General features: G+C 38.1%; 2 protein-coding genes across 8 annotated transcripts in view; both read right to left on the bottom strand.

The window, feature by feature from the left end:
* Positions 1-1,566: 1,566 nt before the first annotated feature.
* On the bottom strand, positions 1,567-10,907 carry otx1 (orthodenticle homeobox 1). The gene is made up of 4 exons (XM_077582902.1): positions 10,619-10,907; positions 7,982-8,182; positions 6,564-6,715; positions 1,567-3,959 (listed from the first exon to the last, which is right to left on the bottom strand). Exons 2-4 carry the CDS (start codon positions 8,076-8,078, stop codon positions 3,207-3,209), a joined length of 1,002 nt encoding a protein of 333 aa, XP_077439028.1. The 5' UTR covers positions 8,079-8,182; positions 10,619-10,907; the 3' UTR covers positions 1,567-3,206.
* Positions 10,908-13,250: 2,343 nt separating this feature from the next.
* Positions 13,251-24,700, bottom strand: part of ehbp1 (EH domain binding protein 1) — a 202,263-nt gene continuing 190,813 nt past the window's right edge. For all 7 annotated transcript variants that reach the window (XM_077582804.1, XM_077582805.1, XM_077582808.1 and 4 more), the window contains 2 exons: positions 14,766-14,880; positions 13,251-13,920 (listed from right to left, as the gene is read on the bottom strand). In XM_077582804.1, the coding sequence (XP_077438930.1) occupies positions 13,830-13,920; positions 14,766-14,880 (206 nt within the window). In that variant the 3' untranslated portion in view covers positions 13,251-13,829. The remainder of the gene's footprint in view (positions 13,921-14,765; positions 14,881-24,700) is intronic.

Genomic DNA, 24,700 nt, shown 5'->3' with positions numbered 1-24,700 from the left:
ATGTCATCTCTCCTCACCCACTGGATGTGGTTCGATGTCCTGCGGAAGCCCCTTTGTGAGATACGCTTACTTGGGTTTTCGTGACATTGCTGGTATTCAGCGTTCCGTGCTGTTTCAGCACCGCCACCTGACGGTCGGGAGGGACGAAATAGAACGAAAGTTACGTATGTAACTACGGTTCTATGAGTCCCAAACGACCATCAGCCTAGCTTGTCACTCAGGACCCTCGTGTTGGTTTGCGCGAGAAGGTTCTGAGATGCACATTTCCGGCTGTGCTCCTTTATACATGAAGGTCACGTTAGCCGGAACAATGGACATATCCTTTATGAATTCTTTCTCAAGTGACATGTGCGCGTGGGGGATTTCCGTGCCGTTTCAGCACCGCCACCTGGCGGTCGTTCGTGACTCATAGAACCGTAATTACATACGTAACTTTCGATTTGCAACCAAAAGTCAGGAGTTGCAGACAAAACCTAAAAACTTGCTTACAAAAGTTTTTTTTATATCTATGCAAATCCATTAATTTTGCTTGCAATTGTATTTTTTTTTTTTTTAATCCCTTTTTTGTTTGATTGAAATTTATTTGAGGTTGCAAATCCCCCCCTTATATTGAAAATAAAGACACAAATTTCTCTCCGTAGGGTTTTACCGAGCCGGGGTTTTACCGAGCCGGGGTTTTACTGAACCGGGCGTTTTACTTCCGCATTAAAACACCTTATATTTCATTAAAAATCACATGGTATCAAAGGTTAGATTTAATCATTATATGTCTATAGTTAACTGTGGAAGAGCTTAAAATACTGTGGTGTAATGTCTTTAACACGCATTGAAGATGAACATGAGTAATTGATCGTTCTTAATCAAGACAGGTTATTTTTAGTGCGCTTGTGAACAATGCAGAAAAAAAATATTAATATACTATCTATAATATTTTTTTTATTACCAAATAGCATTAAATTAGAAAACGGAAATGTGCAGTCCAAATGTATTCCTAAAAAAAAATCTAACCACTCTTTGTGTTTTGATGTAGACTTATCAAGAAAAAAATGTCCAATAAGTATTTTTTTCATGTGTAACTTGTTAACAATAAGTTTGTTTTAATCATGTCAGACAACTTTACTTATTTTATTGGTCTGTAGATATGCAACGGTTGAAAATGAGGACTGATCTTAACACATCATTTCATCTGTCACCTTTGAAGATTTCCGCATGATGGGTGTATTTTCCGCTCCCTCTTTTTTAATTCCGCCAAATTGCTGAGTCACATCACGTTTTCGGCGGGAGCATGTCCCACTTACCCAGAATGATGTATTTTAATCAACTAATCACACGTGATCTATGACAGACCCCACACACACACACACACACACACACACACACACACACACACACACACACACACACACACACACACACACACACGCACACACACACACACACACACACACACACACACACACACACACACACACACACCTCTAAAGCAGGTAGGGACAAGGTTTTCGTTAATATTAAATTTGCCCATGTATTAGTTCATAGATTGGAGGAGAAATTAACATAACTGAATTAACATGACTGAAGGGATCTTTATTGGATGAACATGGAAAGTGAGGGTGCTCGTCTTTTTTTTGGAAGGGTAGAAATACATTCAACATCATCTCGAGAAGTTATTTTGAGGAAATGAAGAGTGGTCGCAGTTTGCTCTCCAAAGTGATTAGAAGTATAATCAATTTTTGTTTTTTGTTGCCAAGTGCTGTGTCAAACACACACCACAAAACCAAAGAAAGATGACGAGGATGAAGTGAGCGCAATCCTTTGATCATCTGTGAAATTCTTCCTGCTTCTGCTTTAAATTCCTGCTAAAACATATTTTTTTGTTCAGAATAAATCAAAAGCTATATATATATATATATATATATATATATTAGTGCTGTCAAAGTTAAAGCCTTAACTGATTAATTAATCACAAAAAATGATCGCATTAATCATAAATTAACGTAGATTAATCGCACTATTAATTTTGACCTATAGACTATCCTCCAGCGTGACAGCGGATGGCTACGTTTAAGGTAGCACAGGTTGTAATTTAGCAATAAACATAATTACATGCAAGTAATTAGCTGATTAGAAAAAGAGGAGGATGAGCATGTGCAGTGGATCAAAAAATGTTGATGTCCTCATAACATTAAATGTCAAAACAATGAACACATAACCATGCTCTTCAAATTTGGCGGGAAAAAATGTTGATAAAAAGGCTTTTTTTTATTAAGCGATTAATCTGATTAAAAAATGTAATTTTTTGACAGCACTTATATATATATATATATATATATATATATATATAAACTTGGACTTGTTCAGGGGTCAATTTGATCTCTTTGGAAACATTTACATTTTTCCCCCTCCCTAATTTTCTTCCCTCCCAATGTGTCTAGTAAAGAGTTGCAAAAAACATCTAAAGGCGGTCACTGGAACTGACCCAAATACATATTTACACGCTTTCAGCTCAGACGCTGACTAAAAATCTCCTCTAAAAAGAAATGTTTGTTTTTTTAAGGGGTATAACATAGCTTTTTGATTGATGTTCCACACGGTTGCTCTGGTTGTCCAAAAAAAAAAAACTGTCTTGTTCTCAACATTTTTTTTTCTTCAAGTCCCAATTCTTGACTCCAAGCTTCCCAGCTCCCAAATGCTCCGGCTCACCAACATTCAGAAGCTAGAGTGCTCAAACGGCTCCCGGATGCTCCAGCTACTTGAATTCCTTCTTACGGTTGTTCAGTCGGAGCATTCAGGAGTCGCAACACTCCGTTTATGAGAATTATGTGCGGCGCAGAACATGTTCCGGACCAGAAATTCTTGAACCGAGTGTTCCAGTTTAAGAACATTCCGGAGCCAGAGCACTCTGGAGCAAGAGCAGTCCTTCTCTTCGAATCCCACGTCCAGAGTGTAAAATGCTCCAGACTCAGAATTCTTGAACCCGGAGTGTTACGACTCCTGAGTGCTCTGGATCAAGAACATTCAAGAGGCGAACCACTCTGGAGCAGGAGTTTCGCTTTTTGGCTTCTGGTTCCCAAGCTCTCCCGTCTCCCGAACGCAGTGAAACATGCTCCGGACCCAGAATTCTCAGGGTCAGTGTTCCAGCTACCAGATGCTCCATCTCCCAAGTGCTACGGCGACAACCGATCCAGCTGCTTTTTTCTGGGAAATCACAAGACTTGGAACCTCCAGGAGGTCTGGTCTTTATAGTCCAAGCAGTCTGACGCATTGAAGTTGAGTTTCCAGGACGAGGCGGCCGTCTGCTCTTTGTAATCCAAGCAGTCAGACGAGTTGAAAGCCAGTCCGGATCCTCCGTAGGCCTGATGTGGGTGGTGGTGGTGGTGCGGGTGGTGGTGGTGCGGGTGTCCCGAGGTCTGGCCAATATGGTGGTGCGGGTGTGCAGACATGGACGAGGCGGCCATGGGGCTTAGCTGGTGGTGGTGGGAGTGCATGGGCGTTAGGTAGGACCCGCAGTCCACGCCCCCAAAGTAGGAGCTGGAAGGGGCCGGGTAGCCCTGACCGTAGCCCGCCGTCTGGTTGTAGGAGATTGGGTACGAGGTGGCGGCAGTGGCCGATCCTGACATGGAGCGCTGCATGCAGGAGGCGTTGGAGGGCTCAGGGAGCGGGGCGGCAGCCGGAGCAGGGGCGTTTCCCGGAGAGATGGCGGGACTCCAAATGGACGACACTGTGCTGATGGACGGAGCTGTGCTGCTGCTTAGCGCCGCCGCAGCGTGGTTGGAGGCCACCGAAGAGGACGAGGACGAACCCGTGCTGGAGACGGCGGGCGGCGTGAACTGGCCGCTACTCTCCGAACCCGTGCTCTCTCGGGCTGGGGATGACTTCTTCTTGGGGGGCCGCGCCTTGGCACCCCCGCCGCTCTGCTGCTGCTGACGACACTTGGCCCGGCGGTTCTTGAACCACACCTGGAAATACACAGAGTACAACACGTTAACACACTTCCTGGGCAGGAAAATGGGAGGCTTGTTATTAAGCCAGCAGGCAAACCCACCGAGCCAAATTTCAGCTTAGATTTTTGAACTGATATCTTCATTCAGAGGTGTAGTTTGCAAGGCAGGCAATTGCAATTGCTTGGGGCCCCTTAGCCAGCAGGGGCCCCCAGAGGGCCAAAAGATTTGACACAAACCGCATATCCTTCACATTAGCAGTGCAGCAATGACAATTGACTGTATCAAAAAAAAAGGGGGTGGGGGGTTCTTTAAAAAAAACAACCATGTAAGGCTGATTATTTTTCATAAAAGATCATGAATAGTAGTAGTAAAGCTTTTGTTTAAAAAATAAAAAGACCACGTAAGGCTTTTTTTTTTCTCTCTCTCTCTCTCAAAATGAGCAGGGATGGCAAGATCCAGACCTCGAGGGCCGGCGTCTTGCAGGTTTTGGATATTTCCCTTCAACAGAGCTGATTCATGATCAGCTCATCAGCAGTCTCTGAATAAGCCTGATAATTATTCTGTTAATTGGAATCAGCTGCAGTTCATCCTGCAGGACTCCGGCCCTCGAGGACTGCAGTTTGACATACCTGATCTATAGTAAAGTGTTTTTTTGTTTATTAAAACGACCATCAGGTATCTTCTTTTTTTTTTTTTTATAACGCCCATGTATAAAGTAAGGGGTTTGTTGTTGTTTTGTTTTTTAAACAACCATGTATATACTGTATAGTAAGTGTTCTCAACTGAGGTCCTCGGGGGTGACAAAATTATTTATAATAGGGGTGCACCGATTGATCAGCCAGCTAATTTATCGGCCCAATTTCCTTAATTTTGGGGGATCAGTGATTAGCCAATCCCTAAAAAAACAAACCGAACTTCTCCACCGATCTCATCTCCCTCCTCAACGCTCTAAAAAAGTCAACCACTGTCCTTGTCTGCTGAGATGACTAGACTTTACTTATTAATTATTTTATTTATTTATTTTACATTTTTGTCGGCTGATTATTTTTTTCCAATTCACATTTTAATAATCAAATTGTAAGGAAGCCCCAGTAGCCTACACACGATTCAATGACTTTCTCTTCTGGAACGGAATGATAAACACTGTAACCACATCATTTGAACTTAACTTTTTTATCTATCCATTGAGCGTTTATGTTTTAAATAGTTTTATTGACTATGTACCCCTCCCTCCATTGCTTATTTTCTTACAGGTATTATGGACCCTATAGCCCACTGAGCCCTAGCTTCAGTTTGTGTGTTAATCCCTGCCTAAGAACGAGACTCCACTGGAGAAAATTCAGAAATAACCACAAAACATGAATGCAACATATACTTTGTCATCTAGTGAGCTTTTAGAATTAGACATTTTGGTTGGCCATTTACTTTTTCTACATTCATTCAATCAGTTTTATATAAATTTGTTAGCTATCTACTCTTTTTAATTTTTATCCAGTGTACATTTTAAAAGTCGAATTGTGCGGGCTGTTTCAACATATAGGGGGTGGGGGACTCTGGAAATAAAAATAAAATTACCACAATACTTCAACGCTGTTCCATCTATTTACTGATCTTTTGAATTTAATTAACATGTACTGTTTTATTTCGTCCAAATTATACAGTTGGATTAAAAAAAATTAAAAAAGATATTGTGGTGGGGTAGTCTACATGAACCTCTAGACCTCATTTTATGTTTATATCTAGCATGGAGGTCACACTGTAAGGTAGTCTGGCAAAACAACACTTTAACACAGTGTCCTCTTTCTTTCTTTCTTTTCTTTTTTTACATTAAATCAGCATGCATGCGTTACTTTTTTTGATTAGAAGTATTGGGGGGGTTGCGGGTGCTGAATCCTATGAGGACCAATAGTCTGCTTTTTTCCAGTCTTCACAATTAATTACCATCAAAATATCTTCTATAGTGTGTTACTTCCTATTTTTACATGTAATCTTAAAACGAAAAAACTTCACAATGTCAGTAAGAAGCAACTATATAGCAAAGTAGCAAACTTAATTTATATATGCATTTTATGACGTTAAACGGCCATGCAGCCTTGCAGGTACACTCCTGATAAGTTAAAGTTATCAAACAAATCCTTCCATTTGATTGCAGGTTATCTCTGGCAAGTCAATAATGGGTTTACATATTATGTGTCTCAAAAACGAGTTCATGATCAATATTAGCTAATTGATAATAGAAGAAAAAATTGACGCATTTTTCTTAAGGTAGACGCACCCTTTTTTTCGGGTTTAAAATGGCTATGCTCAAATTAGGTTCTTCTCACAAGTTCACACGTAGCTAATTAAGCCATAAAAAAAGTCAAGTGTGGACAACTAAAGTAATTGACAACACTTCCGATTTGCGCTAAAGTGATTTTAAGTGACAACTGCGCGTTATTAAAAGAGCTAGTAAATCAACACAAAGAGCACGTCTGTCGAGCTAATGAATTAGCCTATTCGCTCCAAGTACCTTGATAGCATCTGGTCATTATTTAACCGGTGGTAATGGGGGCGGAAATTGGGCTTAAAAAAAACGTTTCATTGGGCTAAAGTGAATGCTTGTGAGGTGGAGGCGCCGACCTGGACGCGGGACTCTGGCAGGTTGATTTTGAGAGCCACCTCCTCCCGCATGAAGATGTCCGGGTAGCGGGTCTTGGCGAACAGAGCCTCCAGGACGTCCAGCTGAGATCGGGTGAATGTCGTCCGCTCGCGACGCTGCTTCCTGGGCGTTGCTAAAGACACAACACAAAGCAAGTAAATATCCCCACAAATGATAACACATTCGCACACATTTCATGGCGTTTAAACTAACATGTATGTGTTTGTTTTTGTAGTTTTTCATTGTTTCTTTAACAACACTTGACTAACATGTTTGTGTTTTTCACTTTTTTTTTTTAGTACAGGCATGTGATGAGGTCAACTTTCTCTCTAAGTGGACCAAATTTTACAGCATAATGAAACTACAAATATGGAAGTTTTGTTGTTGTTTTTCCCATGCAGCGCTAAATACGAATAATTACTTATAATAATTACTACTCCATGTAAAAAGTTTAATTTTGATTATTTTGTTGTTTATCAATTCAATAAAGTTGTTGGCATTGTTCGAACAATTCATGCAATTGCATTATTTTTGTAATGAAAGTAACTCTTTTAAAATTGGCGTGATATAAAAACAGTATATGGATTTTTAAAGGATTTTTTTTTTAATTCTCCCAAATAAAGGCCCGGGACACAGCTTGGAATCTACTATAAACTTATGTTGAAAAGATTATATGTAATTAATTATAATAAATAAATAAAAATACCACCCAAAATTGTGTTTTTGTTTTAGTATCAATAAGTAAGTACACTGAGGATTGAGGACACAAGAACAAAAGGTATAAGTTAGGAAGACTTTTTTTTTTTTTAACTTTCTCTTTTTCATAGGGAATTATTTTCTAAACTTTTTATAGGCTAAGCCAAAAAGCACGAGACAAACCTTAATCACGTCTACAGTTAAACTAGTACTGAAATAAAATTTATTAAGTGTTTTAAACTTAATAATCATTAAACAAGAAGACTGACAATTGAAGAGCTAATTAAAATAAAGTGTGTTAAAGCTCAATTTGTGTCTTAAATGGATCAGGATTTAGACCCTTTATTTTTAATTTTTAAGACTGCACTATTCCAGTGCTGTTTTTACTATTTTACTATTTATTGGCTGCTCTCGGGCCTTCAGTAACCAATTTCCTGTAGTATGAAAGTGTTTTCTTTAGAATGACAAATAAACACTTCATGTAATACAATAAAAATAAAATGCAGGTTTAAATTTTTTTTGTATCACTTAATGGCACTCAATAAAAATAAGTAAGGCTTCAGTTTTTACTTCCTAGTTGCATGAAAGTAACACCATATGAGCAGTACACGTTTGCACTCGTTGAATTGTGCATGAATCTAAAGACAATTCATACAGTCAGCGCGACGACACTGAGCAAGTGGAACCCGAGGAGCGTGCGTACCCGGGTATCCCACGGAGGGGTGCAGCAGGTCCATGGCGGCTCCGCTCAGCCCCAGGCCGTTGACGGCGTAGGGTGGCTGCTTGAGGTAGGACATCATGCTACAGGCGCTCACTGAGGCGCCGCCCAGCTCTGCCCACTGGCTCGTCGCTCGGCCCCGGGGATGCTGCAGCTTGGCGAGACGCAAGGGCCCGAGGCGGCTCGCTGCGGGCGCCATCAGAGGAAAAGGAACGGGGGGGGGGGCACACACGTTCACAAACATTCACCCAGACGGTCATTATTAAATCGTCAGATGGCACGATCGGTTTGGAATATGATGGTTTTAAAGTTGGAATCTAAACAAATGCCGAATAATGTCAAGTCTCTCTTCATTTTGGAATCTGATGTTGAACATTTGAGACTTTTTGGAGTGGGAAATGTGTCCTAAATTAGCTGAGTATTTATAAGTCAAATTTGTATTTTCAACTTGACTAGTTTATATCTGTCGTGACGGATGAAAATAAAATCTGTGTAGAGTTGGAGATTTTTTTTATTTTTAAATGGGAATCATGACCAAGATGTCCCGAGTGATCTGAATATAGTTTGAAGTTGGAATCATTTAAATCGTTTGAGAAATGGAGAAAGGAGGCTTTAATGTAAGGTATCTCTTCATTTGGAAATGTTATTTTGAAATTTGGGAAGATGAAATTTTAACAACATATTTTAATCAAAAGTCATGGAATACTTAACTGTCGTTCAATTTATATTCATAAGGTGTTTTGTGTGTCTGTGTGTTGAGGAGGGGCGGGGGTGGAACTGACTAAAATTAGCAAATGAGGCACATTATTTTCTCCCATAAAAAAAGAACAAATCAATTAAGCAAACAAAAAAGAAAACCCGAAGTAATCACTTAATTTGCTTTGGGGGCCACCAAAAAAGTTGTGGTGGGCCGGCTCTGGCCCTCCGAGCGTAACTTTGGTCACATCACATCCAAGTCACATCACATCTAAATTCATCATGGAAATCTTTTATTGGTGAGAATATGTGCATGCAAATTCTAATTAAAATCATGCACTTATTTTTAATTAATTAAACCTAAACCACCTTATTTTCTCTCTTGCAAACTCGCAAACAAAAACGTGCATGTGCAGCTCCCAAAACGTAAAAACATTACATTTAATCATGTCATCAATCCATATCATTGGATATAAAGTAATTAATTATATTTCGTAAGTTTGAAGTGTGTGTGTAAAGAATATCTGATTTTCTTTGCAGTGTTTGAAAATTATTTTTATTCTAATTCGGTCACAAGTGAAGCAGCCACATGAATCTATTCAATGCTTGTTTGTTGTCGAATTTTATGAAGTCCTCAGGGGAGAAGGAAGCGCTAAATAAATATTTGCTAATCAGTCAAAGATATTCGATGTCATTTGGTAAATCACTAAATACATTTCGATTATTTGCTCAATATTTAAGTAAGAAATTAAGAAGATTTGGGAAGAAAATAGTCAAAGGTAGACTATTTTTTTTACTGTATTTTGAATTTTCCTGTTGCTTGCTTGGGAGCTTTTGCCTTCGATTTGTGTTGAGTTCTCTTGACTTAGCATGGACGTGTATTGCGCTCAAAAGCTGACAAGAAAACATATGCGTGCAAATGAAGACCCCCCCCCCCCCCGAAAAAAAACACCCAACCCCCCACACCCTGCAGACCTCCCATAACAATTTAGAAGCACTCTTATCAGCCAGCAAACAATTGGAAACAATTCCAACAACAATTAACCGATGATTATCGTTAGCGGTAACTCAGCTTCCACAATTTAATCGACCATTTAAAAAAAAGTTGTGGGCCAAAAAGTCCTGCATCTTCAAAACGATGCTTTCCGCTTAATTGGATGTATGTAATGATCGGGGGGGGGTTATGAAATTAACCTATTTCCATTTTTGTATGACCATTTTTTTGTGATGGATTTGTTTCTTTATTGGCTCAAGGCCCGAGACAAGGCATACATTAAACTAATGCCGGGAGTTAAAAAAGAAAAAAGAAGACAGAAAAAAAAGGAATTTATAATAAAATTGCAAACAGACAAAGAATTGTCTGTTTGCAGTTTTGCTTTTTATGATAAATGGAGACCTGATAATAAACTTCTTTTTTTTTTTAAGAAGCAGCCCATTTTGTGTAACATGGGCAAAAAATAAAGTTGAGTCCTTTTTTGTTTTACAGCTTTTTTAAAACACAACACGATATCTAAACTAATGTTGAAAAAATAACGTAAATATGTTAGCCAAGTAACAGTAAAATTAAACTAAATGGCGACCAATAATAACAAATAATAATAATAATAATACAAAAGTAAGGGCAAAGTTGCAAAAACAAACGATGGACAAGACTACAATTTAATTGAATGAGCAGAAAAAAGTCATTTTGTGACTTACGACACTACGGAGACAAAAACGACTGTTTTGCTAGATTATTTTGTAATGTATGCCTACTTAAAAAACATTAAGAAACGTTTTATTTTAAAATATACGTTTGGTTGCTTTTTCCCCATCCATTATCTTAACACCGTAACACAGCTTGAATTTTAATGTTGAACGAAAACATTTTACTTTAAGTGTAGTTTTGTCCAGAAGTTAACAAAAAGTCATCAAACTTGACGTCACCTTGTTTGCGTGTCTCCTTTCTTTCTTTCTTTCTTTCTTTCTTTCTTTCTTTCTTTCTCCTTCCTAGCAAATGAAATGAATTCAAAGTATCCAGAAGCAGCAACGGGAACAAGGAAGCACACAAGCCGCCTAAAGTCGCTCTCCTTGGGCCAGAAAAGCGCTCGACATGTCGGCTGACAAAAACAATGGAAGAGGCTCCGGTTGGGTCTCCAGCGTCGGCGGGTTCTCCGTCGTCCGAAGGCCGAGGAGGGTGTCGCGTGTGCGGGTTGTGGTTGCTGTGTGTGCGGGTGCTTTGGTGAATCTAATGGAGGCCTTGTGCCAGCCCAGCTGCTCTAAGAGAACGCTGACAACTGCTGGCCCGCCTCAGAAGGCCAATGGGAGTGCCACTTCCGCATGAGGGATGGGTGTAGCGGCCAATAAGAGGGCGGGAATATGCGGGGGAACCCCCCCCCCACACACACACACACACACGCGCGCTCCTTTTCTCTCCCTCCTTTGCTTGTTTTCTTTTAAAAAAAACTTAAAATATAGGATTGCTCAAAACGTAAAAACATAAAACAATGTAATTTTATTTTGTTAAAGCATGAGATTTTTCATCTTATTTTTTAAGTTGACTTTAAAATGAGTTTAAATCGGACAGTTTCATTTTTATTTGTAAGTCTATTTTTACAGCATAAATCTTTTATTTGTTGTTACATTTTTTGGAAGGGTTTAATTTTCAAATGCTTGTGCAGTATTTCAGGTTTTTATTTTGTTTTACCAAAGTAGCAAATCAGTTTATTTACAAAACCATAAAAAAAGAAAAATTTGATAAAAATGCACTGCGATTGTTTGTTTTATTTTGCATTGAATCGACTAAAATGTGTCTAATTTTGTCTTGTTTTTTGCTTATTTGGAAATAATGCTTGTGCAGTTGGCTACTTCAGATGTTTTTCATTAAACTTTAACATATGCCTAACTTTTTGTCGGAGTGTTTCACGTCTAAAAATAAACATTATATTAATCTTTTATGGTGTTTTTATTAACACTCACGCAAGCACACACAGAGAACGACGAGCACACACATTAACAAACGTGCGCGCACACACACACGCGCGCACACACACAATACACTCGGACCTGCCTCATGAATATTAATGAGCTCTAATCTCCATTTAGAATTACATTTGAGGACGTAAAGTTGAATAATAAGGAAGCACCTTCATCGCAAATCACAGGCGCACACTCTTTATGGTAAATAGAAATATTTCATAGTACAAGATGAAGAGGAGAGGTTGTTTTTTAAATGAGTTAGGAATTGTGTGGAAGGCCAAAAAAATGTCTGATTGTAAATGAAAAGCAAGCAGCATAAGGATCTCTCCTTTATTTGTGTAAATTATGCAAAAGGAACGCAGAAAAAACTAGACCTGCTTGTTTTCTCTTGTCATCTTACTACAAGTATCAAGTGATCAGGCATCTCTTTTTTCTGGTCCCAAAGATTATTTGTCTAATCCCAAATTGTGCTTGAATTCCTTTCTGAGCCGCTAAAGCCAGGATTAAGGCGGACAGGAGGAGGTGGAGGGAAAATTTGCTCCCTCCATCCCTCCTTCATCCATCTATACTTTCATAAATCCATCCCCAGGATGTAGCAGAAGCAGTGCAGTGCAAGTGGACCTGGTCGTGGACGTGCATGGGGCCTCAGCAGGCGTGGATGTGGATGCTTTTTACCCATAGGATGTTTGGATATTTCAATATGGGAGGTAAGGGTTGTTCATACTTAAAAAAAAGACAAGCATGTGGGGAAATTGATACAAAACGGCATAATGATGAACAAAATTTTTTTTTTAAATAATTGTCATTGTGTAATAAATTGTGATGAATAAAAGGAAATATTTTGACAGCCTCATCCAAATCGACCATTAAAAAGTGCTCTCTCCCCCTGCACCACCCCGTTTTAATTCATTTGTTCTATTCATTTTAATCCCTGATGTGACAAGTGCAATAAAACAAAGTCAAGTGGGGCTGATTAATAATGTGAAAGTTAGAGGAAGAAGAAGAGGAGGAGGAAGAAGAAAAGAGAGGCGTGCTGTCACTCCTCATTTGTTCGCCTTCCTTTCGAGAGACATGGAGGAAGGGGGAGAGCCTGAGAGGGACGAGGCCGCCGCGCAGCGCCTCCTCGCCGGCTACGCTTCCTCCTGTGTGCCGCTGTGGAGCACCGGGGTTCTGGAAATCGGGAAGACTCAGATTTTTCTTCTTTTTTTTTTTTTTTTTTTAAATTGGTTAATTTGAAATGGCGCAATTCACGATTCCACGCATGCTCAGTGGATGTGAATTAATCCCACGAGTGTAAATCCGTGGGGAATTAACCATGAAGGAAAAAACTGAATAATTTAACCTCGTGCTCAAAGACTCAATTTTGACAAACGAACAACAGCAATTCAATAAATCTCACTCAAAATGAATAAAGTTGTATTCGAATTATATATATATATATATTTTTGAAAGCAAAGATTCAATTTATTCAAATGTTTCAACCATCATTTCACCCAAAAAGTTTATTTTAAAGTAAGCCACCTTTAAGTTCTTACAAAATTAGTCAAAACTAAGTAAAACTATTCCAATGAGGGGGAAAAAAATTCTGGATGGTTGAGTATGAAATGTACAAGGACTTTATTGAAGGTTGGTCTTGAAGCCAGTGGAATAAATAAAACTGTGAATATATGAGAGCTCAGAAGGTGCATTTGGAAGCAAATCTCAATAAATACTATTCAAACAGGAAAAGGTGATGGCAGTTTCACATACAAGCATCTTATAGGACAATAAATAATACATCCCTCCCACTTTGACTGCATGACTCTCTTAGAGGAAAAAAAAATACTTTTTTTTTGGTAAACTGCTTTCAAGCAACAACAAAAAATATTAAAAATAATAGAAGTTATGAACAAATTTAAGACTGTTAACAGTAAGAAGTTGTAAAGTGAATGAAATAAAAGATACAATGATTTTTCCATTTTTCTTCTTCTTAAAAAGTCCATCTCCTCACTGTCCAAAGTCAGAAATGAAAGAAAAACATCAAAGACATTTTTTGTACCTGGAGCGTTCCTGTTCACATCACGACACCCATAAAACCCCCTAAAAGTACCACTTTTAAAGCATGAAATTGTAAAACCGTCAAAATTCGGACATGTCGCCACACGTGTACAATCTTTTTGTTTTTGTTGGTGTTGTGTTGTCACTGAAGGACGCACTTCTCCTCCTTCTTGGCCATCTTGCCTTTGTTCTGCTCCAGCGTCCTCTCCAGGTGCTCGTCCTCATCCTCAGCCCTGTGGTGGATGAAAAAAAAACACATCAAAAAGTGCAAAACAGTATTAGGGGTGTAAAAAAAAATTGGCTTTGATTTATAAGATGTGAGTTAAAGAGACGCATTTATTTAAGGAAGCGCATTTATTTTTCTTTTAACTTAAGTTGCTTTATTAATTTTAGGTACACATTTGAGGAAGTAATGTCAAGCAACCATGTTTGATGAAACCATGGCTTCTGGGAATTGTTTAGTCAGAATGCCCATACAGACTTCCACGAAACACTGTTTGCAGTGCTGCAATTTTGGTTAGCAAAAGAGTCTGAATAGGTTAACTATTTGAAGTTTGTGTGTTAATGTTAGCATCTAAACACAGGAATGATTACTGTTCCTACATGTTTCATTTTTCTGGTCAGGGTACGGGGGAGGGTTTTTGGGTGGGTGGTGTTTAATAGGGTGGCATTATTTGAAAGGGGTGTTTATTTTTGTAATTTTTCTTCAGGGGACTAATTAGAGTTAGTGTCCACTAATAATTGAGTAAGATGACATCACTGAAATGATGAATTAAATGACCTAAATAATACATCATAGCAACAATTCATTTCAAGGGCTTGATTGTTGCCTTTTTAAAAATGTCACAAAAAAAAAGAGATGCCGCTTAAGTGACGTGAGGTGGGGCCACCCGCCAACCCACAATGCACAACACTCGTTTCTGGAGTCTTGATAGGAAGGGGCCAACCACGGGGACCAGGTACCCCAAATTGCCTCCTCCTTTTATCATGTAATGAGTCATGTCTTAAGAAATGCTGTTGTTGATGATGATGATGTCATTTTGTATGTGAGCAGGTGTAGCGTGCGCCTGCCACTTACTCCTTCTCCTGGGCGTCCAGGTCCCGGACCAGCGCGTCCCGTTTGTTGACCAGAAGGACCAGCTCGTCCAGTAGCAACTGCTCGCGACGCTTCTGGGCTTCCGTCTTCTGCCAATCTGGGGGCATCAAAAGCGACAACAACAACAATGACAAACTGTCGACAAGCAACACCATTTTGTCAAAATTTCACATTTGGAGGTGGCTCAAAAAGCTCTGACATCATCAAAAGTGGATTAGTTTGGATTTGGCTGCACAAGGAAGTTTGGCCAAAGGAAAACTAGCAAGCTTAAATGTCCAAATGTCAAGGAAATGACTTGACTACCTTCTACAGGGCTATACTTCAACTTTTATATATTGTCTATTTTTGACTAATATTTAGATTCTATTTTTCGAGTATTTTTAAAATATTTTTTTCCCCGTTTTTATTTTTTTACTATTTTTGCATTTTCTCAAGTGTTTTTTTTTTTTAAACAAAATTAAATCTTTTCTTATATTCGAAAATGTTACCATGCGGTCTTAGATTTTTTTTTCAATGGATAATATATTTTATCGTAATTCGAAAAAAGGAATTTACTTTTGTCAAATTATTTTTGGCACAAATTGCATCTGGTTGCCGTAAATTTTAGGGACGGATTATTTTTTGAGAAAATAATGTAGCTTAAAATGACATAAAACATCAGAACACTAAATTGTTATTTTTCATATTTTTTGCTTTATAAAGTGTCAAAACGTGTTGGGCGGGTGCAAGGAAACTGTTTATATCATTGATGTCGTGTAATAGTACTGATAGCAGTAATAACATGTAATAACATGTTGATCATGTGGCACTTTTGTAAACAACCAAACACACAGGTGTGGTCTAGGCTCCGGTCTCTAGACCCTGAACAGGAAGGGGCCCCCAACTGGGTCCCACAGGGGTTCAGGTAGGACCCCCACCCAAATCCCCATCCGCTTGCCCCAGGAGGGGGCGGGGGTGGGGGTGTCGGCTCACATGGGCGCACATCCGCCCCGGGCGGCACAGAAAAGACCGCGCGCGCCCCACCCCGCCATTCTCATTATTAGAGGCAGACGCTAATTAAAACACTTGATTGGCTGACAAAAATTCCCATTGACAGGCAACTTGAACCTTAGCGCCTCCCTGCCATAAATATTTGATGACATATTGATTTGCCAATAAATTAATCCAACACTATTAAAAAAAAAAATACGTGTGTGTGTGTGTGTGTGTCCAGAAAGGTCTGAACTCTTTCCTGATTGGTCATCATCGTCTCTTCGAAGTCTGAACAAAATGAATTCACTTCCAATATTTGTACACCCACAATCTCTTTTCTCCTTTTGTTCGTTCGCCTCTGTAAAAAACAAAAAAACAAAAACCAAAAAACTAACTATGGAGGGAGAAATGTAAATCCCACAGCGTTTGTTGTACAAATGTTTGTATTGATTTTGCACAGCAGCAGGTTGTGTATCAAAAGGCGGAAATTAATCGTGTGAATGGTCATCATCAGGTAAACATCACTGCTATCTACCACAATCCTCAGCGAGTAGGCCGTCCCACAACATGGTGACCCATGTCCATCCTGATTTCATGTTATAAGTATATTGTTTATTTGATGTTGACTATTGTGAGGTGTCACCCTCAGGGAAATGTGTCCATCCCACAACACCGTCACAAATATCCATCCCAAAATAAAAATAAAAAAGAGTGTTTTATAAAAACAGAAAGTTGTGTGCAAAGAGGGAAAGTTTAGTTGTATGGGTGATTATCCTGAGGTAAACAAAGCTCTCGCATTGTTCAGCAAACAAATTTCATCTTTGATGGAATTCCAGAGTCACCAGGAGAGTCATAGGGAAAGGGAAAGGACTATGAAAGGTTATGAAAGTGATAACGACATGACAAGTTGATTACTCATGCTCACCCCAGTACACAAAACTCAGTAAAGGCAAATAATCCCAAAAAAGCATGAGAAATATACAATCTCTAGGGCATTCAATACAATAAACTCACTGTAGATGCTGACAAAAATACACCACAAGTAAATATCAACAGCAGCACAGTAACATAAGGAAAGATTAACATGATGAACACAAATAATATGGATTTGAAAACATTTGAATATGCTGACTACAAAACAATTGACCCTGAGAATAATTTGGACCCAGACAATCACTTCTACAAAAAAGATTACTGCAGTTTCACTTCCAACTATTATATGGACGATCAATTCAACAAAATTATAAAAATGGAAAATGCACTATCAATAATACATTTCAAAAGTAGTAGTCTCTACAGAAATGTTACAAAAATCAAAGAATACCTGAAAAAATTTAATAAATTCAAAAATAATTGCCATATCAGAAACATGGCTTGATAATGAAAAAATTAGTGACAGGGGACTGGAAGGATATGAATTGTTTGCAACAAATAGGGAAAAAAGAAGCGGGGGGGGGGGGGGGTCGCAATATATGTAGACAAAGCTCTAAGAAGCAGTAAAATTTAATATTTGACTACCACCATTGATAACATAATGCAATGTTTAACCATTGAAGTAAATATTAAAAATGCACCAAATGTCATTAGAAGTTGTATGTGTAGGACACCAGGATCATGTCTTGACATATTTAATGAAAAACTAACGGACATTCACAGATTCACAAATGATTAAAAAAAAACAAATAATTTGTGGTGATTTTAACATCGATTTGTTAAATCCAAATGGGCATCAGAAAACAACAGATTTTCAAAATACAATGTATAGTAATGATCTATTCCCTGTAATTATAAAACCTAGCAGAATAACAATTGATACAGCTACACTAATAGATAACATATTTATAAATAAAATTGACCATGAAATAGAAAGTGGACTTCTTATGAATGATATAAGTGATCATCTTCCGGTGTTAGCAATCTTCCAAGACTATTTTGATAAAAAAAAACAATATTTTACATCAGAAACAAGATTAATAAGAACACAACGCTCCATGGCTGCCTTTAAGTTGGATTTAGAAAAACAATCTTTCTGATGTCTATTCAAATGATGATCCCAATATCGCACACAGTGCATTTCAGTCTACCATTATTTCTCCTTACAATAAACATTGTCCATTAATACAACTCACAAGAAAGTATAAAGGTCTAAATAAGGCATGGACGACGAAGGGGATAGAAAATGCATGTAAAACGAAAAAAAGAATTTATACAAAAGATTTATTAAATATAGAACTATGGAAGCTGAAATAAAGTACAAGACCTACAAAAATAAACTATTGAATATTATACGAACAAGTAAACAAGATTATTACCATGCATTACTAGAGCAGAATAAAAGCAACACACAAGAAATATGGAAAATACTAAATCATGTAATCAAAAATAGATTATCCAGAATATTTTATAAAAGATAAAAATGTTGTTATTGAAAAAATTTCAAACATAGCTAAGATTTTAATGACTATTTCGTTAATGTTGGCAGTAATTTAGCAAAAGAAATCCCTGAGCCAAGAAACAAACATCAAATAGAAAAGCATATTAAAAAAATCCATCCACTATGTGGCTTAATGCTGTTAATGATACAGAAGTATTAAATGTTGTTAAAATATATAAAAAATAAAAAGTCCACTGACTGCTTCAATATTGATATGACATTAGTAAAAAGTATTATAGATTATGTTGTGCAACCTTTCACATATATATGTAAATTGTTGTTTTACGCCGGTATATTTCCATCAAAAATTAAAATAGCAAAAGTTATTCCTATTCATAAAAATGGAGAAAGACATATATTCACTAATTATAGACCAATATCACTGCTGCCACAGTTCTCAAAAATTCTAGAAAAATTATTTTCATATAGACTGGACAAGTTTATTGAAAAACATAAGCTTTTAAGTGAAAATCACTATGGGTTTAGAGAAAAACGGACCACCTCAATGGCAGTCATGGAACTCGTAGAAGCAATATCTACTAACATAGATAATAAAAAAATTACTGTTGGAATTTTTATAGATTAAAAAAAAAACATTTATACTATAGATCATTCTATACTAATGAATAAATTAGAAATTTATGGCATGCAAGGTTTGGCATATAAATGAATGAAAAGTTGTTTGGATAATAGATACAGTATCAGTACTTACAGTTTAACAATATACAATGAAAACACTTCAAGATTACTCATGGAGTCCCCCCCAAGGGTCTGTGCTAGTCCCCAACATATTTATATTGTATATAAATGATATCTGTTGTGTCTCAAAAATATTCAAAAGTGTCTTATTCACCGGTGACACAACTCTCCACTGTTCAGGAGAGAACCTGAAGCAGCTTCTGACTAACGTGGAGAATTAATCAAACACATTAAAAAACTGTTTTGACTTAAACAAATTATTATTTAACTTAAACAAAACCAAGTTTATAGTTTTTGGTACTAGACAAACCACACAACAGGTCAAAATTGTGGTATCATTCTCCACCGGAGAATGAATTGAACACATTAAAACTGGTTTGACTTAAACAAATTATTATCAAACTTGAACAAAACCAAGTTTATAGTTTTTGGTATTAGACAAACCACACAACAGGTCAGAATTGTGGTAAATTCAATTGAAATAGAAAGAGTGTATGAAAATAAATTTCTTGGAGTAGTTATTGATGAAAAATTATGCTGGAAGTCACACATAGAAAATGTCAAAAGGAAAATGTCCAAAATTATAGGGATACTTTCTAAAACTAAGGATGCCGTGAATAAGAAATAATTATACACATTATATTGGTAATTATTATTACTATATCTGACATATTGTGTGGAAATCTGGGGAAACGCATATAAAACAAATACTGATCCTGTTTTCAAACTGCAAAAAAGAGCCATAATAATTATAAATCGATCAAAAATACACAGAGCCAAGTCATTCACTATTTATTAAATCAAATACAATGAAATTCTATGACTTATTTGAATTTAAAATTGCACAAATAATGTATAAAGTACACAACAATCTACTCTGTCACAGTACTCAGAAGCTGTTTGAAATTAGAGAGAGTCCTTATAACAAAAGGGGTACCAGTGTCAACAATTTTTTTTATACAAGAACAAATGTTAAGCAAACGTGTGTTTCTGTAAAAGGTGTTAATTAGTGGAATGATTTTGGAACTGAACTGAAACATGTCAGTCACTTGCTGAATAATTATTATTTTTTTAAGCAAAGTTTTAAAAAATTACTTACATCAGCATGTATATATGCTGTAATTTCTTTGGATGTATCGGTATGAGTGTAATGGAAATTGTATATGTGAGTATGAGGATGTGATTTATAGATGTATTGCGGTATGTGTCTGTTGATTTTGTGTGCATATGTCGCTGGCAAATTTTTTGAACCTATAAACTATTTTCTTTCTTCCTATTCTTGTATTCTTTTTTACTTCAATTTATATTTTAGACTTGTAATGTGTTTTCTTTGTGTTTATATGTTCAATAAAGAACCAAATCACAAATCGTACATCCCACAATTTTTTCTGTTACATGTTCTGTGCACAGCATATTTTTTATGTATTCAAGGAGTTTTCTGTGTAGTTACAAAAGTCACTTAAAAGAGAAAAAGTGGAGGAATGGAGACAAGCGTACGTTCCACAGCTTACAAATTATGTTTAAAGAAACAATAACAATGTACGCTGTGTGGACAAAGTCAAGTAGAATGTAATTCTCATCTGCTAAATGTGTCTTCTATCCCACAATCCAAAGCAACTAGGCCACCCCACAACATGTTTTCTTCAGTAACGATAAATCGTACAAAAAGAAAAAGTTTAGTGGTTGATCTCAGATGGATGAGTTTGATATTATATATTATTTTCTGATATTAAAACTCTCAGTAACAAAGTTGCCCCCCCACATGGTGGCACAGGAAGTTGAAAAAACAACACCAAAACAACAAAAATCTTCCCACAAGCACAAAGAGGAATGTTGGGAGAAAAAAAAATCATCTTCAGAACTCCTCTCAGCCCAAAAGCCAGTGTGTGCGTGTTTATGAGGGGGACATTGGGGTGGGGGCATGGAGCTGTCAATCACACATCTCCAGGTCCTGCCCCCCTCATTAGGAAGGTAAACAATAAAGAGAGGAGATGAGAGACGTGAGCAGAGCGAGGCAGGCTGGGTAAGCAGACACCCGCCAACCAACACAACACCCACAGACACTATGCAACCCCCACTACACATCAACCCACCCTCAGGGAGAGCTTTCACGTAGAGGAAAACCTCGCACACTGCTGGCACGGTGGCTGCATATTCAGATTAATTCTGGTCGTGCACGCCGCTGGTAACCATGTGAGTCGGCACAAGGCACACAAGAATGCGCTGGTCCAATCCCCGTGAACCCCCCCAGGCCTGTATGTACAAACCCAAACTACCCGCCCCGCCAAAACACTTAATGCATTCAGCAGAGAGAAGAGCGCTCCAAACAAGTGAGGAGACGTTGATCTTTGCTTCATAAGAAGCAGCACAACTCGCTTTTTTCTTCTGCCGTTTTGGCGTCTCCCCGCCTGGCAGATGTTGGCCCAAGACCAAGTGGAAGGCAACTGCAGGGGAAGAAAAAGTGTCAGCGGTGAAGGAGTAGTAGACGCAAAAGTTTTACGCTTCGATTTAACCATACTGTTGCTTTAAAATGAAATGTACATGGCAAAGCAACAAGTGGCATGCTAGCTCATAGCGGACACAAGCTACAAGTTTTTTAAGTATTGAAATGAAAATAATGAATCTCCAAAGTTAGTGGATTTAAATAGTTTTTATTTTGTGACATTTTTTCGTTTTTGTTTAATCTTGCAATTTATGTAATTTTGTTGTTTTCTTTTCAATAATCTGAAAAATGCCACAATGTCGGGAGATACATAAAAACAAATAATATCCCACAACAATATCTGTATCCACAAATTCCTAGAAAGGGGGATAATTGAAGTGAAAATGAGATAACTGAAAATTTGGGGAATTTTAATTACTTAAAAAAAATACTTTTTTTTTTTTATTACAAAAAAATTCAGTGAATGGCTTTTGTTTTTACATACATCCGAAATTACAAACTATGAAGATTTTTGTATGTGCTGTTTATAAAGTAAAAAAATAAATACAATTTTTTGGGAGGTACATGTTGCAATCTGACAAGATTTCCAAAATATGACAGTCTGTCAAAATGCAAAATGCCAGCTCTCGTTAGAATAGCCACTTCAACTTGAGTGTAACACACAGCAAAAATTCAGCTGGGGGCAAAACATTTTTGGGGCAATGTTTTTTGGTGATATCGCCTATAGAAAATATGGGCCAAAAACACCTTTAGAGTAAAAATGTATAACTTCGTTATTTCTCAATATAGCTTCTTGAACCTTTACTTTCATCTACTACATACTCGTCACCCATTCTTCGATTGGGTGACGAGTTTCAGTTCAAAATATCCATTAATTCGTACATGCCGAAATTCTGAGGAGTACACCAAAACGATTTTTGTTATCTTTATTTAATCTTTAGACTTTTTTTCTGATGTTTTGTCATGTTTTTGAGAGCTGTCGTGCACTTCAATCTGCACCAGCAACACAAATTAGTGCAAAAAGACAACAAAAGAAGACGAGAAGGCAGTAAATCATTTTAGTCAACAAAACACGACAGTTGTCGTTGGCGAAACATTAGCCTGTGTAGCATGAAAACACTCTCGTTGCATCAACTAAATACACACAAAATAAAAACGTGGCAACATCCGCTCTGAAAGAATCGGCGACATCATAAAAAGTCGCCAATGTGATCGCATTCCACAGTGAAGCTAATCAATGGAGGCCAAGGTGCCGCCCCCGTTGCCTTACAAAAGCCCAAATAGATTTACAAACTGTCGAGTGTGTGTGTGTGTGTGTGTGTGTGTACGCAGGATAAGCTCCTGCATAGGATTACATATTGATTTTAAACATATAAAAAAAAAGCTTATCATATCAAAGCGGAACAGGAAAAACTCTGGGACCAGACTATGCATAAATCCCTTTTAGATGCTGAGAGGGCGCCCGCTTTACAACACACGCACACGTACATACATACTACACAAGCATAGGTGTGAATGTGTAAGCAGATAAAGAGGCCATAGTGGATCAATTTTGTGGCTGTGAGATGAGAGCGTGGCATACAGATGGCATTTCCCTGTCTGGCATTGCACCAACACACACACACACACACAAGCACGCACGCACACAGTTATCAGCAACCATAAAATGCGTACTTGCACACCTCCTCAAATTTGTCACTCGGCTCACTACATGAGCATTTGCCTGGTGTTTCCTATTGTATTTCCTCAAGTAATGGCCCCAGCTCAAATAGACGGCATGCCCCAATCAATACAGACAAATAGACGCCTCCCTTTTTCCCATTACGAAAGCCAAAATAACAGTAAGTGCAATCATCTCAGCTCAACAGACGCTATTATACAAGGATATTAAAGGGTCAACTTCTGGTCTGTTGCTAACCAAAAAAGCAGCACGTTAAAGTAGATCTATCTTCATGTGGTCTTACTGATTTCCACCTAACATGCATCAAACCTGATTTTGTTACAAGAAGATAAAATATATGAGTGTTTTTAGTTACGAGCATGGTCACAGAACAAATTAAACTCTTAAGTCAAGGCACAACAATATTTAAAAAATATGCACAAAAAGGCCTCCACTGTCAGCAGTTGAGTAAATAAACGGTGTTGGCCACTATTTGATGGAATACACTGTTAGTTTATCTTAGACAGGTGTGTGTGTGTGTGTGTGTTCGTGCAGGTGTATTTCAGCTCTGTGAGTGTGTGTGTGATGGACTGGCCAACCAAATCGACAATCACTCTCACGCCTGGTCGTCTCTCAATGGGCCTGACCAAGCACCAAATAAGAGTCACTGACACGCGCACATAATCGCACACGCGCACACACACACTTGTACTTATATATAATATAATATATAATTGTGAGGACATCCATTGACATAATGCATTTCCTAGCCCCTTCACCTAACCCCAATCATCAAAAATGATTGCCTACCCCCACCCATTCCTTACCCTAACCTCAACCATAACCCAATTCAAACCTTAACTCTAAAACCAAGTCTTGACCCTCAAAAAGAGGTCTTGAGTTGTGAGGACCGGCCAAAATGTCCTCACTTCACAAAAATGTCCTCAATCTGTTGGTTAAAGACGTATTTTGGTCCTCACAATGTCGTATGTACAAGTACATACACACACACACACTTGAGTGACGCCTTCGACAAAGCGGCTCGATACCGATAAATAACTAAAACGGAAGCCAGGTGTGGTGTGCTCCTTCACTCCTGCTCGACTATGCATGTCTGCCCCCTCCCCTCCGTCGTCCCCCCTCCTCCTCCTGCTCTCGTGCTAATTACAATTGATTTATGATGGTGCAGGTAGCTTATCAGTGAAATGACAATGGTCGCGTGGAGGCTGGCGAGGGGAGTGGTGGTCAATGTCGAATAGCAAACTCAATTAGCATTGATTGGCCAAAGGTTCATTTTGCCAAAGAGGACGCCGTCGAAGGGGATTAAACTTTCTCCCGGACCCTCCACCCTCCACTTGCCTCCCGAAAACTTTGATACGACACAATGGCACAATTTTTATTATCCAACACTCGCTTTGGATAATAAAAAAAGTGCAGCGGGGATCTGCAATCAGGCATCGGCTAGTCGGGTCTAGGCGGAGGAAGAAACAGATAGCATTGATCAAGTATCAGCGAGTGAAATCCTGAGTGAACAGGACTGCAGTCTAATCCTCATCTACGCAATTAACATCAAGCACATCAAACACACACAAGACAGAGAATGGCCAAGTGAACATTTTAACACACACACGAAAAAAACTTCAGTTTCTTTATACAAACAGTACTGATAGAATCTGTTGTGTGCTCGGTTTGTATGTGTTACTATTCCA

This window comes from Vanacampus margaritifer, chromosome 12, assembly GCF_051991255.1.
Source record: "Vanacampus margaritifer isolate UIUO_Vmar chromosome 12, RoL_Vmar_1.0, whole genome shotgun sequence".
NCBI classification, from domain to species: Eukaryota; Metazoa; Chordata; class Actinopteri; order Syngnathiformes; family Syngnathidae; genus Vanacampus; species Vanacampus margaritifer.
The sequence above is the reverse complement of the archived record's forward strand: the minus strand, read 5'-3'. Positions and strand labels throughout refer to the sequence as shown.

Bases quoted from the DNA above. Each gene is read 5' to 3' on its own strand.
- otx1 (XM_077582902.1), bottom strand. From the start codon at position 8,078: ATGATGTCCTACCTCAAGCAGCCACCCTACGCCGTCAACGGCCTGGGG. The intron at 6,716-7,981 runs GTACGCACGCTC...TTGTGTCTTTAG, and splicing joins CCCCTCCGTGGGATACCCGG to CAACGCCCAGGAAGCAGCGT. The intron at 3,960-6,563 runs GTCGGCGCCTCC...GTGTATTTCCAG, and splicing joins TGCCAGAGTCCCGCGTCCAG to GTGTGGTTCAAGAACCGCCG.